The following is a 16,831-nucleotide window of genomic DNA, read 5'->3' as shown; positions in this document are numbered from 1 at the left end:
ACTTCAGTTGTAACCCTCATTTTCATAAGTAACTGTAATTTAATTACACGTTTTTTCTTAGTAACTGTAACAGATTACAATTACATTTATTTTTTAATAAAATTACGTAACGCTGTTACATGTAACTTGTTACCTCCCAACTGCGTATCAATCATAAAGAAAATATAAGATCACTTTTTTTGTTTGCAAGAAAAGTCACATATGTCTGCATGTATGTATAGTCTCGGGAAAGCCTGCATATTTTCACATTTATTGCTAATTTATTTACACAAAGACTACTTACTATATATAATATTTAATACTACTACTGTGTCAATTTGAAATTTTTCCAAAAGGTGGCTCAATAAAAATACATCTTATCTTATCTTAAAGAACAATAGACCTATGTTATACAGCATAGTCAAGAGCTTGACCCATACTAAGGGATTAAAAGTCATGATTACTTGGCCTCTGTTGCAACAATTTTGACCTTTGAGGTTTTGAGTCCCCTAACTTTATGGAGGTGAAATACCTAACTGTTGAAGTGCTCCTTTAAGCTTGAACTATCCCCCTCCCCTATTATTCCTTCCTTGAGTTATAATTATAAAATAAAAATGCTGTATATGTGCAGACTTTTCCCATGTTTTGCATAGCTCAGCAGGCACATGATAAGGAATATATTGATGTAAAATGTAACCATGATGGCTCCTGGATTAATACTGAAGGCTGTTACAGGAATTGCATGTCTCCATTTACATAGCCTGGTTTATATGAGTATTCATTTGCAAGAAGGTGCACAACAAAACCCATTACATAACCATACAGTATGAGCAACTTGTGTACAAGAGAGCAATCATACCGCTGAAATTACAACTATTGACTGTTCAGCGCCTGATCCAATTGAATGTTAGTCTGAATACTTGCTCCTTACCGCCTCCCTGAGGAGCTTCTAATAATCACCCAAGTAAATCCAAGCGCGTCCTCCCGTGCGCTCACTCTCTCTCCACTGTGCCACTGTCATCACTCCACCTCTTGACACAGTGTCTCCAGCCTCTTACTTTATTATATTCTTCATTTAAGCCTGTCATGAGTGAAGTATTTTTGCTTTTTGAGGATGGAGCTTCGGCTAAATTAAATAAAAGTGCGCCCTGCCTTTGTTCGGATATCCTTTTAAATATTAACAAGTTGTCATGTCATCTCTGACTCGGAGAGGAGACAGATTTCCTGGCTCGGTCAGAGGAACACAGTGGGTAAGTCAGATTTATTCATTTTAAGAAGAATTTTGTAACATTTCTAAAAGATTACATTACTCTATAAAGACTTTTAAATGAGAACAATATTGTTGCACTGCTTGAAAAAAAAAAACCCCATTGGGTGTGGTTACAGTTGTCCACGTCGATTGATATCTAATTTCCCGCTGCCAAAGCCCACTTACATCCTTCTTAAAATGATTTCTTTCTCAGAGCTCAGAAGTGCCGCATCACATTGAGCCCACCGGCTTTTCAGCAAGTATTAAAGGGAAAGGCTCCGGCTGCCATCCCAAGGAGCGCCCCACTCCTGAGGGTGCCGGAGGGTCCAGGGGCGACCCAAATCGGAATATGTGCCAAAGAGCAGACGCTGTCCCGTCCTACAAGTCTCTCCCTGGATCCGTAGGAGCCCGCATCATGTCCTTAGGCAGTGGCACTCTGTGTAGAGGCACTATGAATCCTGGCTTTGGGAGGTCTGATCGGAAAGTTGCGTGTTGTGAGAAGTGCTCAGCGACCCTTGTTGCTCTGAAGAAGCAAGCTCTGAGTCTGGCTGTGCACCATCACTTCTCTTGCAAGGTCAGTAACCACGATGTCGTGATGGGAGAGGAGCTGGTCAGGCATGTAGTGCAACCAAGCCCAGTCTGCTCACTTTTAAGCTGATGCAAATCTGTACGGAGGAACATTTCATTGTTAAAATGTGGCTTGGTCTCCAGTGTTGGCACAGAGAGAAATCATTCAGGCAAAACAAAAAAAAACATCTCAGAGATTTTCAGCAGGTGGTAGTGTTGTGTAATAGGTGACAATATAATAAAAAATACATTGTGATACCACTGCATACTCTTTATCTTCATGTGATGTAAGATTTTATTTTAAACACCCAAAATAACTGGATTCACAAGCATGTTCGATAATTGTTCAATATAAAAACATGAACACTAGCTACTATACTTCAGAATATATATACAGTGTATAATCTAGATAAAATTAGTCATTTAAAAAAGAAAAGAAAAAAGTAATTTAATTAAGCAAAAATGCACCAAATTTGGGTTCTGACATGTGACTATTTGCAGTTTTTCTTAGTCTGCTATGTGAACTGAAAAGGAAAGGAAAATCTTTGTGGTTTGCAGTGCTGATCAGATAAAACATACAACATGATAAGTCTTCTATTTTCTTATATTTTACAGAACAAATGATTATAATAGAAAGAATGTATTGATAATGAAAATAATTACTAGTTGCAACCTTAATATAATCATGCACATGTAGACTTTCTTGATGAAAGTAATACTTTTTGCACATTTTCTGACAATAAAACATGCGTTAGTGTGAATGTGGGCACATAGTGCTATCTCTGAGAGGACTGCACTTGTGTACTTTCCTCCCCCTGTACATTTGTCACCACTAACATTCATCAAACACACTCCAATCGACAAAGTAAACCAGTGCCATTCCTGTGCGAGTGGTTTAAAATGGCCATGAATATTTCATTTTGACATCCCTGTGTCGTCTCCGAGGTCCCGTCCATTGAGGAAAGACTATTTATTTTTGTCCCCTTAAGTGGGGATGGGGCGCAGCTATAGCGTCATGTTTTTAGAGAGACCACAGGGCCAGCACAGCACACACAGTGCAGGCAGGAGAGAGATGGGATCTTGTGGCCACAGACGGTCAGTAGAAATCTGATAACTCAGCCAGCTCTTTGCACGTTTATCGATCTGAGCGCAATTTCTCAAAAGCATCAAGGCGCTATAATGTCATCTTTTTATATGGGGTTGCAATCTGGTTAAGATGGCAGGTCCTCATATGCCCATTTGGCTAGTTCAGCACATTGCTTCTTCTATATACTTGTTATAATTTCTCTTAATGGAAAAGCTATTCATCAAATCCTGAAAGCTGCAGGCGATAGAATTTGCAGTTTGTTTTGCATATTTCATGTTTTAAAAAAAAGGAAAGAAAAAAAACAGGACGTACTTGTCAATGAATTTGATTTCACACATACATTTATTCTGAAGCTCTTTTGGAGTTTGACTGGTTTTACATAAGATCTGAGAGCTCCTACAGTACTCCTCTGGGGGAATATGGGTCACTGGTAATGTGCTGGCAGTTTGCAGGATGGATGGGGAAAGGGCAGGGAGGGAGGGATGGAGGGAGGAAGGGAGTGTGTTGGATGTTAGCAGGTGTCAAGGGCAGACCAAACAGGATGTGACACGAGAGTGTCTTTGTCAGGATGAAACGTGATGTGAAAAGTGATGGGCTGATTTCATTTTGTTGCATTTGACAGTGCGAGTTTGGAGGTTGAACTCAGATGTCAGAAATGTTTGTCTGTTTTTTGTCAAAGTTGTCAAAGTTTTCTTAACTCAATTTGATTAGCTGCAGTTTATACAACAACTGTCTACAACACTGAGGCCTATCTTTAAATCATCATGACAAAATGATAACAGGGAATGACTGCCCAGCCGTTCACAGAAAATAAAAATCACACCAATCATTCTCTTGTTTATGAAGTGTTTTACAGTACCTAAGCCAAATATAATGTTTCTTGAATAATTTCTGCTTGATAGCATGTTCTTCTCCAATATTGTTTATAACATGACGTGGAGATTCATGACATGTTTCACTTATATTAAAGGTGCAGTTAGGGTTTTTTTGCTTACCACACTAATAAATATAACAGGGGTGGTATTAATCAATACAACAGACTCCATTATTACTTTGCTAAGTGCTAAGATTGCTTGCAGTGTCTCCCCACGACTCAGTTTTCATATGCTCAGTAATCATTCATGTAATTCTCAAGGCAGAAATCAAACAAAGCAAATTAGCTTCATTATTGTGTCCTCACAGGAAGTTTGTGATGGAAGTTTTTGCTTTGATTAGGTTTGTCTGATTTGTTGAAAATGGAGCAAATGTCAATTACAGGGAAGTGTAAATCGTGCAGGAGTAAATACTGTAAGTGAGTACTTCCAACACTATCTGGCATGTCAGTCTCCAGCTTGTAAATGTAAAATTATTCCTGCTGCCTTTTCTCAAATTCAGGAGGATTCAGGTGACCTGTGTGCGTTCCTTCATGAGAACCTCCGCATCCATACCCGGTCCACCACAGAGGCCAGGGACAGAGAAAGGGAGCAGGGAGAGTGTGGAGTCTGCGGCACAAATGTGATCCAGCTCAAGCAAGAAGCTGTCCACCTGGCTCTGAGCAGGGGTCAGTCATTAGCTAACCCTCCCTTTGAACTCGGCCTCAGCGCTGGCACACTGCTGGGACAAAGTGAGACAAAACATGGAGACAGAGCTCCAAGAGAAGCTGCCATGGCTGTGCACCAACCACGCAGTCGGACCGACAGCCCTCACAGTCCCCGGACGCCTCGGAGCCCCAGGACGCCTCAAAGGACCCCTCAAACCCTCAGACGGAGGGGACCCAAGCCCCCCAGCCACGATATGGACCGCTGGGTAGAGCAGCAGCAGCAGCTGATCTCTTCTACCACTAAAGCTGTGTCCAATACTGATGCTGTCACCATCTACCCTAACCATCAGGTACCCTAAAAGCCTTCTCTTAGCACTAAATCACACATAACACATCCCCAAGTGTGTATCCCCCTTGTAATTAGCTATACGGGTAAAGTACATCTTTACGGGTGCACATGTCAGCAAGCCAATGATTCATAGTGCCTAATCAGAGCCTATTTAGATCCCATGGCTGAGGACGTTGTTTAAAAGTACTTTTGCTAATGGAATGGAATTGGGTCATGATTTACCCTTGTCATAAAAGCCAGCCAGTCAGAATGCACTTGTGATCAATAGTAGTGGGAGGGGAGGGGCGGGTAGTCATATTTAACAGGACGACTGGTGAAATATGCATTACTGTGATGGAAGTCATGCAACATCGAGACCCTCCCACCTCCCCCAAATCCACAATAATAAAAGGTTCAAAACCTGCACAAGGAGAGTTTTAGATGTTTTATATGATATTTGTGGCTCAGCTTTGGTGGATTTTTTTTTTTTACAAATCTGTTGAGTACATAGGATAAAAATATCATATTGAAAGCATTATTGTCTTAATCTGCTGTTCCTAATTGACGTGTATAATCAAATTCTACACTAACAGAATAACAGATAACAATACAGCATCATGTGAGCGCATTGTTACAAACTGCATAAGAAATTAGCCAGGCCAGTCCAGTATGAGAGCGGATCAATATGGGTTCGTGCGGCTGAGGCGGAATAATGCGAGAGGAGTGAAAGTGGAGAGGAGATAGGAAAGAGGAGACAAAAAGCAGGGCAGAGGGAAAATGGACAGTAGAGAAGAAGAGAAAGGGGAATAAAGTGTTTAAGATTGGAGGCAAGGAGGAAGGACTGGAGGGAGAGGATGATATAAAGAGGAGTGGGAGGACGGAGGAAGGAGTGGAAAGGATAAAGATGAGAGTAAATACAGAAAGAAAGCAGAGTAGTGAGAAGGTAAAAAAAAAGAAAAAATCCAGAAGATGTGCGTCAAAAAGAAAAGTGGAGGGGTGGGGAAGTCCAGTATCTTCACATATTACCTATGGCTATTCATATTGCTCCAAGTCTCCTTCCAAACCAACTATTACTGTAGGTCTTCTGCTGCACTAATTGGCAGTTCATGGTTGGACGCTATCAGAGGAAAAAAAAGAAGAAAAAAAAAAGCCTGACGTTGTTATCTTGCCCTAAAAAGCTGAGACACTGATGAGACATGGAGCTTGAGAGCGGTATATGAGAGCACTGTAATACTAAGATGTTGGCTTCCTGGCCTGCGGCGAGACGCTGTGAATCCATTTTGGGCAGCTGCAGACGCATGCTGAAAAGGTCATGAAGAGTCCGTGTTGCATGCACACACACACACACACACAAAGACAGTCGTATCAGCTATAAATGAGTGCTAAACACACACCTTGGAGCTACCACTGCATGAGTTAGGAGTTGCTTTACATAATACTGCTTGACTGAGGGTGTGTGTGTGTGTGTGTGTGTGTGTGTCAGAGGCAGTGACAGTATGTTTACCGCATCTCCTCTGAGTCATGTTTTAAACTCAGACAGCAGTCACTACAACCATCACAAACTATTCCTCACACTCCACATGCAGCTAGCAGCTAGTGTGTTTAACCCAGTGAGCTCACAGCGTGGATGCCCTACTTAGGCTAACACACTCCACGCTCCTCCCCTGAGTAATTCCTGTGATAATAGCCCCTTTTGGAGTGGGTGCAGGATGGCAATTACAGATTTGGATTTTTATAATGAGCGTTCTCTCCTTGCAGGCTGCAGATGATGCCACATTAAGCCTTGGTGATGCTGGGATCGTACAGACAAGCTCCAAAATGCCTCACATCTCCAGGGTGGTGAACATCGCCAACACTGCTGCCATGTCCTTTTTGGCCAAGTAAAGCTACTTTTATCTATATAAAATCACTTCCTGTTCTCTTGACAATACTTTTTCAGTTAAGTGTTAAATGAACATTTTTAAAATCAATGTCGGTTTTTCATTTTTTCTCGCCTGTTTTCTCTGCAACATTTCCATATTGGTTACACAGTAGGCTAAGTTTCAGTAGTGTGACATGCCACCTCCCTCCTTCCCTGCAGGGCAGCTGAGAAGCTCAACCTGACATCGAGGAAAAAAGGCCAGGCTTCTGATCCGGCTCCTGCTCATTTCTCCACCTGCTTCAGGGAGATGGTCCAGAAAAACCCACCGCCCGTCCCCTCCTGCCTGCTCCAAGCTGCCACCAGAACCAAAGACTCGCCCAATGTTGGCAAGGTAGACCTCCGAGCTTCACATACTTGTACATGTAGATGCAGATCGCATTTGGTTTGGTTGAAATTAGGTTATAGTTCCATCTGCTATTAATCTACCCTGATTTTAATTCACATTGGAGTATAATGATAGGCTACATCTACTGATTGGTTGACTGAAGGCGGTTAAATCACAAGTCAGCATTATAGCCCCTAAAAACTTGATTTCACAATATTAACATTAAATATGAATGAGTGAATAAAGAACAATAAAAGAAACCCCAAAACATCCTTAATGTTAAAGGTCATATGCATCAAAATGCCGCCAGTGCATATCAATATAATGAAACACTTGTGCTCTAGCTGCTCTCCAATCAATATACATACAGTATATAGTTACACAGTTTTATATCCAGTATACAGTAAGTGGCTGCCTGCTCCTAATTGCAGACTATTGTAAAGTTGTATTGCCTGAGGATAAAATCGGGACTTTTGAAAAACTTTTTACTTTTAGGTATTTTATGCCTTTATTTGAAAGCAACAGCCAAGAGATGACAGGCAATGACATGTAACAAAGGTTCCTGGCCAGACACAAAGCAGGGAAGTTGCATCACCTCTAGGCGCCTTGCATAGTTTGATCAGATTTGATTGACAGTTCTGACAACATATGCAAAGAGATCAACAACTGTCATCACATTTTGAATTCAATGTTACTAAAAATCCTGAATTGGTGCACAAGTGACAAAACCTTTTTCTTCTGAGCCTTGCCCATTTTAAACCAGTGAGAAAAGCAACGGCTTCAGCACAGACAGAAATCTGTCATGTGAAAAAAACTAAATTGTTCTACATTTGGCTGAAAGCTGTGTATTCATGTATGAACAGATGCTCATAGTAAGTTTTTGGGGGCTTTTAAATATTTTACCAATCCATATTTGCAATATTTAAAGTTTGGTTGCTTCTGATGGATTGAACATAAACCTTCATACGCAGCCTAAAACTGTATTCACTTTATATTTATATTGTGGTTGGAAAACAAGGCTCTCTCATTAAAGGGGATCTAATATGCTTTTCCTTATTTTCAGTCATATATATATAATGTTACAATGTTGAATGTTCATATTAAACATGACCAATGTATCAAATAACGAGGTAAACATATGTAGAAGTTATCCCTGTGAGCAAAAAGCACCGGTTTCAGACTGCTCTTAACGCTCAGTTTCCAACAGTTTTTTCTACTTTCACCCCAAAATGACATCAGCGTGTGACAGATGTCTTTATATGGTTATTTGCTCCACACATAGCGCATCATTTCATGTCTTCCCTGCACACATATTTTTCCGTTGTCTTGGGGGGGTAGTCATGCCAAACTGTGAGTCAAGTCGAGCTGGCCCAGGTGTTGGAGGTGTGCTGGTTCATCTGCAGCTCTTCATCGTACGTCATCCTCACTGTGGCTGTTCCTCCCTGCACTATTTCTAATTGATCTACTCAACAAAGAACTCCAAATATGTCTATATGTTGTTGTTTTGACCGTTTTTTAGTGCCGCTAACAAAGCTCTGCTAATTTGGTAAGGAACATGTTTAATTTCCTGTAAATTGTTCACAATAAAAATGTTAGTCCTCTCATCAAATTGCAAATACTTAATGTTAATATAGCTTTTTACAAGTTTCAGTCTAACCAATGATGATCTGTCCCATTTGCCACGTGACTTTAACAAAGACCTTTAGGCTAAAATGTGAATTATGTGCTTATATCACTACTTTTTGCAACTTCATGTGACGTTGGTAGTTTGGTCTCAATACCATCACAATTTATTATTGTTAATTTAGGATTTCAGAAATGCATGTTAACTTATGATCTATCTTTAATCTAGACATGTATGTACTGTATACTCATCTTAGCTGAAATTGCTTATCTTTGAAAATTGTGTCTATCAGAGGAAAATTACAGTCACATGATCAAGCCCCCAAGGTATTTAGTTCACTTTGTATCTTTTATTGTAATGGTCTAGTTTGGTGGGACCATCCTCACCCACAAACACCATCATCGAAGTGTTTTTTTTTACCACCCATACTGCAGAGTAAAGACATCACAGTCAATTTAGAGGAGATCCTATATCAGCCCTCCTTTATGATACACTGTAATGTGGTGCTAATGCCTCCATCTTGTTACTCCACCTCCCCACCCCTCACCTCCTCTGGGAGAAACGGGGTAGATCAATATGACTGCCTGCTCTCCCCCTATATCTCACAGATGGACTCTTGGGTTTAGTCTAGAGTTACAGATAAGGGCTCAGATAGACCCGATTGCCGGCCACACCTGCCCGAGCACTCAGCAGTGTGAGCCTCTGTGAGCATGCAAAGAATATATGTGTGTGAGAGCTGAAGAGGATTTTCTCTGCTTGTAAAAGCGTCTGTTGAATAATTTAACCCTCATAAATAGAGTTTGACACATGTTCAATAGGGTTAGGGAGCCACTTCTTGCATAAGATATTAAAATTATGAGGAGGGGGAGCTCCCTGGTAGCTGAATGGCTACTGCGCATGTCACATAACTGCAACATCTAGCCAGTGACCTGTGTTGCATGACATACCCATCTGTCACCACTTGTTTCCCTTGTTTCCTCTTTTCTACCCTGTATCCAAAAAAGGTACAAAAAAAAAATCTATAAAAATAAATATGAGGAGGGGAGAGAAAAAAAATCCTTCACAGGCGCTGGGAAGTTATCACGTGACAGATGGAATATGGCTTTCAGATTTTCATACTCTCTGTGACGGATGATGTCATTGTGGTGTAATGCAGTCCTGCGCTATTTCAAGTAAACCACATTTGACAGGCACACAGTAGTGCTTGCAATCTTACAGACCTGAATCCTTATTATGAATAATTTTAGAATCCATTTTCTAACCTTAATACATCTCATTGTGTATTGTGAGGTATATGTTGCCTCGTCTTCCTGGAGGAGCAGAATAGACGAGGCTTGTTAAAATGCCTGTCAGAGTCAGGATCTAACTGAATTTAAGACCTCAATGCCCCTTCCTGTAGAGTGCATTAAGGAATTAATGTCATGACATGCAGAAATATAGCAGGAGGTATGCATCGCCATGCAGCTGTTACCTCATGTATAGTTTCTGTATCTGCGCTAACTAAATCAACTGGCTGTTCAGTGCTGCCTAAAAGACATATGTTTGCCTCTCAGCCAAATGTTTTTCTTCTCGACTGTCAGCCCAATGAAATTTTTATACTGTATGTGTTTGCAAATTATTTGTTGGTATGAATCAAGCGGACAGATTGTCAAATGTATTAAAAGGTATTAAATGGCCTCCCTGGGTGTTCCACTTGTGAACCTTCACAAAAGCAAAGTACACCCTCCTAAGTTCACCGTCCACCGTGCTCAGTCCTGATCCTTCCTGACATTTACCACTTTGTTTTTCCAAGTGTGGACTCTTAGAAGATTAGCCAATGGGCTAAAAGGGATCCAAATAAATCAAATCAAAGGTTCCCCTTTTCCATCCGAGGTTTCTCAAAAGCTCCCTCCCACGGCTGAGCAGCAGGGGCTCAGAGCTGAAGTCAGACTTTTTTATTTCTCCCTCTGATGATTACATTTGAAGTTTGGCTCCTGAGTTTAAACCCCTGTTTTGTAAATGTAAAGGCTTAAACTACTTTTCAGAAGAAATGTGTAAATTGAAGTAAACTGAAGTAAAAATCACCCTAGCAGTCAGCTTTAAGCATCAATTTTTGTGGCATAAAAACAGATTCATTACAGAGTTTTCTCAGTCTACAAGGTGTTTTTCGGATATCTTGGATATTATGGTTTTTTTTGGGACACGAAGACTGTGTTGGCTCAAACTTGCTGAATTTATTATGAGGATATTTTTGAACCGTGCTGTTCTGAAACTCATAAGTTTTTTATGAGTTTCCGTTTGTGACACATTGCTGCTGGTCTTTGTTTTGAAAAGTTAAAGTTGATGCCGTTCATTTCTTAGCTGAAGGGGTCACAGGCTTCTCCTGAAATCACTTACGTTGCTAAGTAAAAGCAGAAGACCTCACTGCTCACATTTAATAAATAATGACATTTTCTTTAAAGGTGTTTCAGAGTACTTCAAAGTGTTTAGCCTTTACCTGCATACTGTATATGTATACAGTAGGGATGTGCATCTCCATCACTGAGGCCGATGTGATACGCATCCCGATATGCATTGCCAACGATCCCATACATTAAAGATACATACGAAGCAAACACCAATACAATATGATACAATTCACTTCTACTGGGATGCAGTGCAATGTGACGTAATTTGATTCAACACCATGAGATTTAATGCGATGCAAAAGAACGATGCTATGCTATTCAGTATGGTTCATAGAATTTGATTTTAATTTCGTAAGCTTACAAAAAAATCATGAATTAACTTAAAAAGTGCTATTTTTACCTCACACCTCACCTCACCTGCTGTTTCTTTAAGACCTCTAAAAGAACACTTGGACCACAATAACTGTAATTAAAACTATACGAGTTAAAGTTCTGCATTATACTCATTAAGGAAAGGATTTTTACATTTTCAGAATGAGTGAAGGAATCAGGGGAGCGGAGTATCTCAGGATGTAATGTGTGGTGTTAAAAGAAAAACAATGAGAAACTAAAGAAGATGCACTTGACTCAAGCAAGTCAAATTTCACATTGGACAAGCAAATGTATTAATTCACTTGCCAATTAGGCAAGCGGTAAACAAAGCAACAACAACACAACAAACCCTAACCCAACATTATGCTATAAGAAAAAATAAGAGAAGTTAACTCCAGATGCACCAAACGTTCTTAACCACCCAAATCTGCTCTTATCCAGTTGTGATGAAAGATGAATCGTATTTGAGGTTAAATTGGAAACATGCGGCTGATTGTGTTATTAGCATAGGTAATAATGCCCTCTAAACACTAGCCTATATAAGTGTAGGTGTTGTGCTGCGTGCAAAAGATGCCACCAAAGAAAGGCAGCAAGAAGAATATGAACCTTAGCAGTAATGAAATTGACATATGGTTAAATAAACTTAAACATTATAGTCCTAGTTGGGATCAATTGGCCAATAGTATTTCTAGCTCACAATTTTAATAATCCTATTATTATATCATTATTCATGTGTTTTTTTATGTTCCTCAAATTCAAATCTTTCCTTTTGTTGGACAAACCATTTTTGAACTGTGAAAACAAGATGTTTTCTAATCTTGGTATGAGTGCTCTCGACCACTCGTAAAATCTTCTCATAGCTAAGATAAGAGCATAAGAAAACATCGGTGAATCCCGGAAATCAGTGGGCACTAAAAAAATAAGAATAAAATGTAGATATGAACGAAAATAAGAGAAATATGTTCGTAAATGGCTTTGTGCATGAGGCCCATTGTACCATAAATGATGTTCCCGTTCTCTAGCCCCCTCCCCTTTGTGCGCGTCGGATAATATTGGCGTGAGCCGTTGTCCAATCAAGAATTGAGTAGGCTAGTAGTGTGATGCGTGAAACAAAAATCCCTCAGGATTATGTGAACACTGTCAAATAAAGGAATCAGTGGAGCGTGTACATTTTCACTGCCATAAGCGAGAGAAAAAGAAACACTAAGGAGGGAAATCAAGAAGCTTCGACTGGAAGAAATTAGTGTAAAGAATGTATTTGCCATCGGGTTTGGACGTCTATTCCATTATTTTACAGAAACTGGGCTGATCAAAAGAATTTAGTGTTAAGTGAAATATAGGGGACGGGTCGTAACACTTTCGATATGTAAGAGTGTTTGCTGCTTAGCGTTCATAACACTCAGTGACCTTCAACTATTTTATTTACTTAAACAAAGATTCAACATGACATTTAACTTTAGTCTTTGTTGTTATTTGATAACCGCTAATAAATAAAACAATGTGTATAGGGGCAAGTAGAAATTGACTTCGGGCAAGTAGATTTGGAAGTGGAAAAAACACATTAAGGTTGAAACCTGTCAGGTGTCAGATGATGGAGATCATTTTTTTAGTTTTTAGTAATGAAGAGAAGTTTTTAAGGTTTCCCAAATAACAAAAGTCAAAGCACAAGACTGAAACTCAGGATATAAAAGCAAAGGTTTTCTTAAGCCATTCAAAGGCTGTTGACCTCAGTAACTGCACCTTAACGTAACAGGTGAGACACCAACCAAGAAAAAAAAAAATGTCAGTGTAAATATCTTAATACTTTGGAGGCTATTTTCCCATTCCTGACAAAAAAGCATATTTGGGAACAACTCATACGTGTTGGCTCAGTGGATGTTTCTTATTGTTTTAAACCTTGAAAGATGTGCTGACTAGAAGTAGAAGTAGCAGTAAAGTACAATATATATCATAAAAAATCCAAATAATCATTCATTTTGGTTCAGTAGACGTATAAAGAATCGTACAAGTCTCCATTTAAGAACAATTATACTATAAATTATGTTGGTGTTTGGTGTTTTAACATCTTATTCCATGTGCTCATTCTTTAACTTTGAGAATCTACCCCTCTAAAGGTCTCTCTATGACCCTGATTGTGTTTTTCCCAAATTTTATCCGCTGCACTCTTTTTTAAATCGAGGCAATTGCATCCTTAACGGTCATGCCAGTGAACCGTATGTGAGGCGCATATAAAATAGTTGTGCTCACTCCTCCTTCAGCAACACTTTAATGTCTCAGCCTGTAGCTGCTGACTAGCTGACTGTTGGCTGGATGCATTCGTATGACAGTAATAGGATAGTATAAATATTAGCCTAGTTAGACTGGAAAGTGTTTAATGTCATGGTAATCCATTCAATAGCTGTTGATAAAACAAAAGCCTCATGGTGGTTCGACAAGAGAGTGAGGGGATCACCCAAGCCAGTAGAATTCATACTTTTAACACCATGCCTACATACTGTAAACATACGGGTCAATGACAGGGTTTTTTGTGTCCATGTGGTTTAGTCAAATTTAAGGTATTAATATTTTAGAATAAACGTATGAAAACCTGGCATACATTCTTTTTTTTGTGGACTCAGCAAAAAATGTTCTGCTTTTAATCCATTTTGAGAGAATATATTAGATGATTATAGCAAAAATGTCTAAGTGGTGTAACCATAAAAACGTTGTACCAAATAATTAAACTTGCTTAAAACACTAAATTCTCAATAAAACACCATATCAACTAGTTTGGCATGATCTTACATTATAACTTTTTATATTAAATAAAGTTAATGGAATACAATTAAATAATATTAAATTTAATCTGGAGAATCATGTTAATCAGGAACCATTTTAATGTTTCTAAATGGAGTAATCATTTTTATAAGTACACTTAAATACACTGTAGGTGGATCACATATTTAATATTTTTCATTCTTTTGTGGTTGCACAATTTGACATATTCAGGAGCATTCAGTATTTTGGTAAAAAAAAATGGGGCAAATGTAATTTCAAATAATATAAAACCAACAAAAATACAAAATGTACATTTTAACAAACCTGATGCTGCTTTTAAGATATTTTTGAATCGCTCACCTCACCACCATTATTTGTCACTGACCCATACATAGCAATACATCCAATAATTGTTGAGATATTTCTGTGATATTTAAGTGGTCGACCAACTGACTGACATTGCCATCCCTAGAACCATACAGTCATTTTAGCTAAAAAGCAGCAAATAATAATGATTATATGAGTCTAATTTAATCAGATTAAAAGATTTTTACTGGGTATTCAACAGTTTTCAATGTGCTTCTCTCCTTTTTTCTCACAGGTCAAAGTTGTGCTTAGGGTGAGTCCAACACTGTCACAGGGCCAAGGCCAGCCACCTGTTCTCCGAGTCGACCAGTCCAAGAAAAGGGTCACCATAATGGAACCAGTCGGCCCAAGCCAACCACACATGACGATGACACTCGGCAGGGATGGCAAAAATCCTCTGAAGATTGTAAACTTTGATGCCACCTATCCTCCAGAGTCCAGCCAGGTTTGGTTTTTCGTTATGATTCCAGCTGAGTGTCATTTTGAATATTTCTATTTGTGCTTGCTTGATACTGATCTGTCTTGATGGTTTTACACTGACAGATATAGCACATTGATAATGTAACATGAGTTTAGGGCATTTTCTGTTTTCTCAATTATTCAACATACTTTTTTTCCCTCCTCTGTACACTACACACCACCGTTGGTTTGCTCTTCTCTAACTGATGACCTGAAAGCTGATAGGGCCTGGATAGCCCCCACAATTACACAGTCCATCAATTATATTCAACTTTCTTCAAGCTCCGCTTACAGTATTTGAGCCCAAGGGAATCTGCAGAATCAGTATGCAGCCCTCCTCTGCTTCGATTCTTTCGTTTCATTGGATGTACTCTTTCAGTGCGGAGATGAATCATAAGATGCTCGCTGTCCTTTGTTCTCCTGGCCAGGCCGAAGTGTGTGCAGGCGTCCTGGCTGATGTCATCCGTTGTGTACTCAGCGGCAGCGATGGATGTGTTCTGGGTTTGGGCTTTGCTGATGTGGGTGAGTAATCGGTCACAGTGAGGGGCCATGGGTTAAAATCTTAAAATGAGAGTGGGACGCTTTTATCTGTGCTTAAGAGCCATCCATCCCCCTATTCCGCTGCACCCCCTGTCCCACTGCTGCTATCATTCACCCTTTCTTTATCACTTAAACTCCCCTCTCCATTTTCTCTCTCAGTCCTCTTATCAATCTTGATATCCATCTCCAGCTCTCTTGTTCTTTTGCTTTCACTCGGGCCCTATTTGTCTGTTTTCCTTTCCTTTTTCCAAGAAAAGTCCCGCCACTTCAGCTCTCTCCTTTTTAGTCATTTATCTTTCACCTGTTACTTTGTAAATAAAAGGTTACTCATCAATTATAGAGGACATATTCTTTTTTAAAAGCTTCCCATAGCTTGATAGACATTCAAGCATACTGCCCCGAAAAGACACAAATATTTTATTTTGCTGAAGGTCTGAGCTCAGCAGGGACTGTAAACAAAATGGACTGTAATATGCTGCTATTAGAGAGATGGAACCCTGCACTTAGCGTCGCTGAAGGGTTTAATAGATTTGCGGCAGACACACACACACATACACACACATATGGGGCGGGGGTAAGGACAGGTTCTCCTTGGAGCAGCTTTTTCACATGACGCCATTCTCCGTAAATCTGATTGAATTAGTCGGCCAATACAGACTACATGTGGCCCACAGCCAGGGGACATCAATCTCCTCCACAGAATACTATCCTGTCTGACTAACGGCAGGCAGCTCGGCCTTTAATTGGAGTAAACCAATTCTCTTATCCTCATTCAATTAGGGTTTGGATAAGACTAGAGAGGGTAAAACAGGCCTATAACTCAAAACTAATGTGGGGCAAAAGTGCAAAAGGAGGTACAGTATGGCAGGAGTCCATAAGAAAATCTAAATGTGTTTTTGGGCTGTCTTCATTCGTGCATTCTTGTGAGTTTACGTATTGTGCTTTGTGTAAGCCATTGCACCACTCTTATTATACATACTTACCTATTTATTCATTTATCTGGGTCTGTGTGTCTGTGCATCCATGTTTCTATGCTGTCATACTGCACTTTGGTCCTTCACTTCCACCCCCCACTGTGCAGATGCCCTAATCTAATTGTAGTTTGAGTTTCCAGTACAGTCAAAAAAGACAGGAACCCTCAAGGGCTCCCCACCTGCGACCGAGGCCAGTTGTGTTATCTCCAGATAAGCTGGAGATACCGCTAACAGGATTCAAAACCCCAGATATTTCAGATATTGTCATGGTGGATGGGAACTTGCACCACCTTGCTTCCTAAAACCCACCTTATTTTCTGTCTGATCTGATGATACTACAGGAATACTCAGTGGTGGCCTTTAGTTTCGCCCCTGCT

At 39.8% G+C, this 16,831-nt stretch overlaps 1 protein-coding gene across 1 annotated transcript in view; it reads left to right on the top strand.

Moving 5' to 3' along the window:
• The first annotated feature begins 1,169 nt into the window (after positions 1–1,169).
• Positions 1,170–16,831, top strand: part of kif26bb (kinesin family member 26Bb) — a 28,201-nt gene continuing 12,539 nt past the window's right edge. The window contains exons 1-7 of the mRNA XM_062437781.1: positions 1,170–1,229; positions 1,443–1,802; positions 4,260–4,751; positions 6,488–6,609; positions 6,810–6,981; positions 14,717–14,926; positions 15,369–15,462. Coding sequence (XP_062293765.1) covers positions 1,170–1,229; positions 1,443–1,802; positions 4,260–4,751; positions 6,488–6,609; positions 6,810–6,981; positions 14,717–14,926; positions 15,369–15,462 — 1,510 coding nt within the window. The remainder of the gene's footprint in view (positions 1,230–1,442; positions 1,803–4,259; positions 4,752–6,487; positions 6,610–6,809; positions 6,982–14,716; positions 14,927–15,368; positions 15,463–16,831) is intronic.

The sequence above is a fragment of the Scomber scombrus genome, chromosome 17 (genome assembly GCF_963691925.1).
Source record: "Scomber scombrus chromosome 17, fScoSco1.1, whole genome shotgun sequence".
Classification (NCBI taxonomy): Eukaryota; Metazoa; Chordata; class Actinopteri; order Scombriformes; family Scombridae; genus Scomber; species Scomber scombrus.
This window is presented reverse-complemented; position numbering and strand designations above follow the sequence as displayed.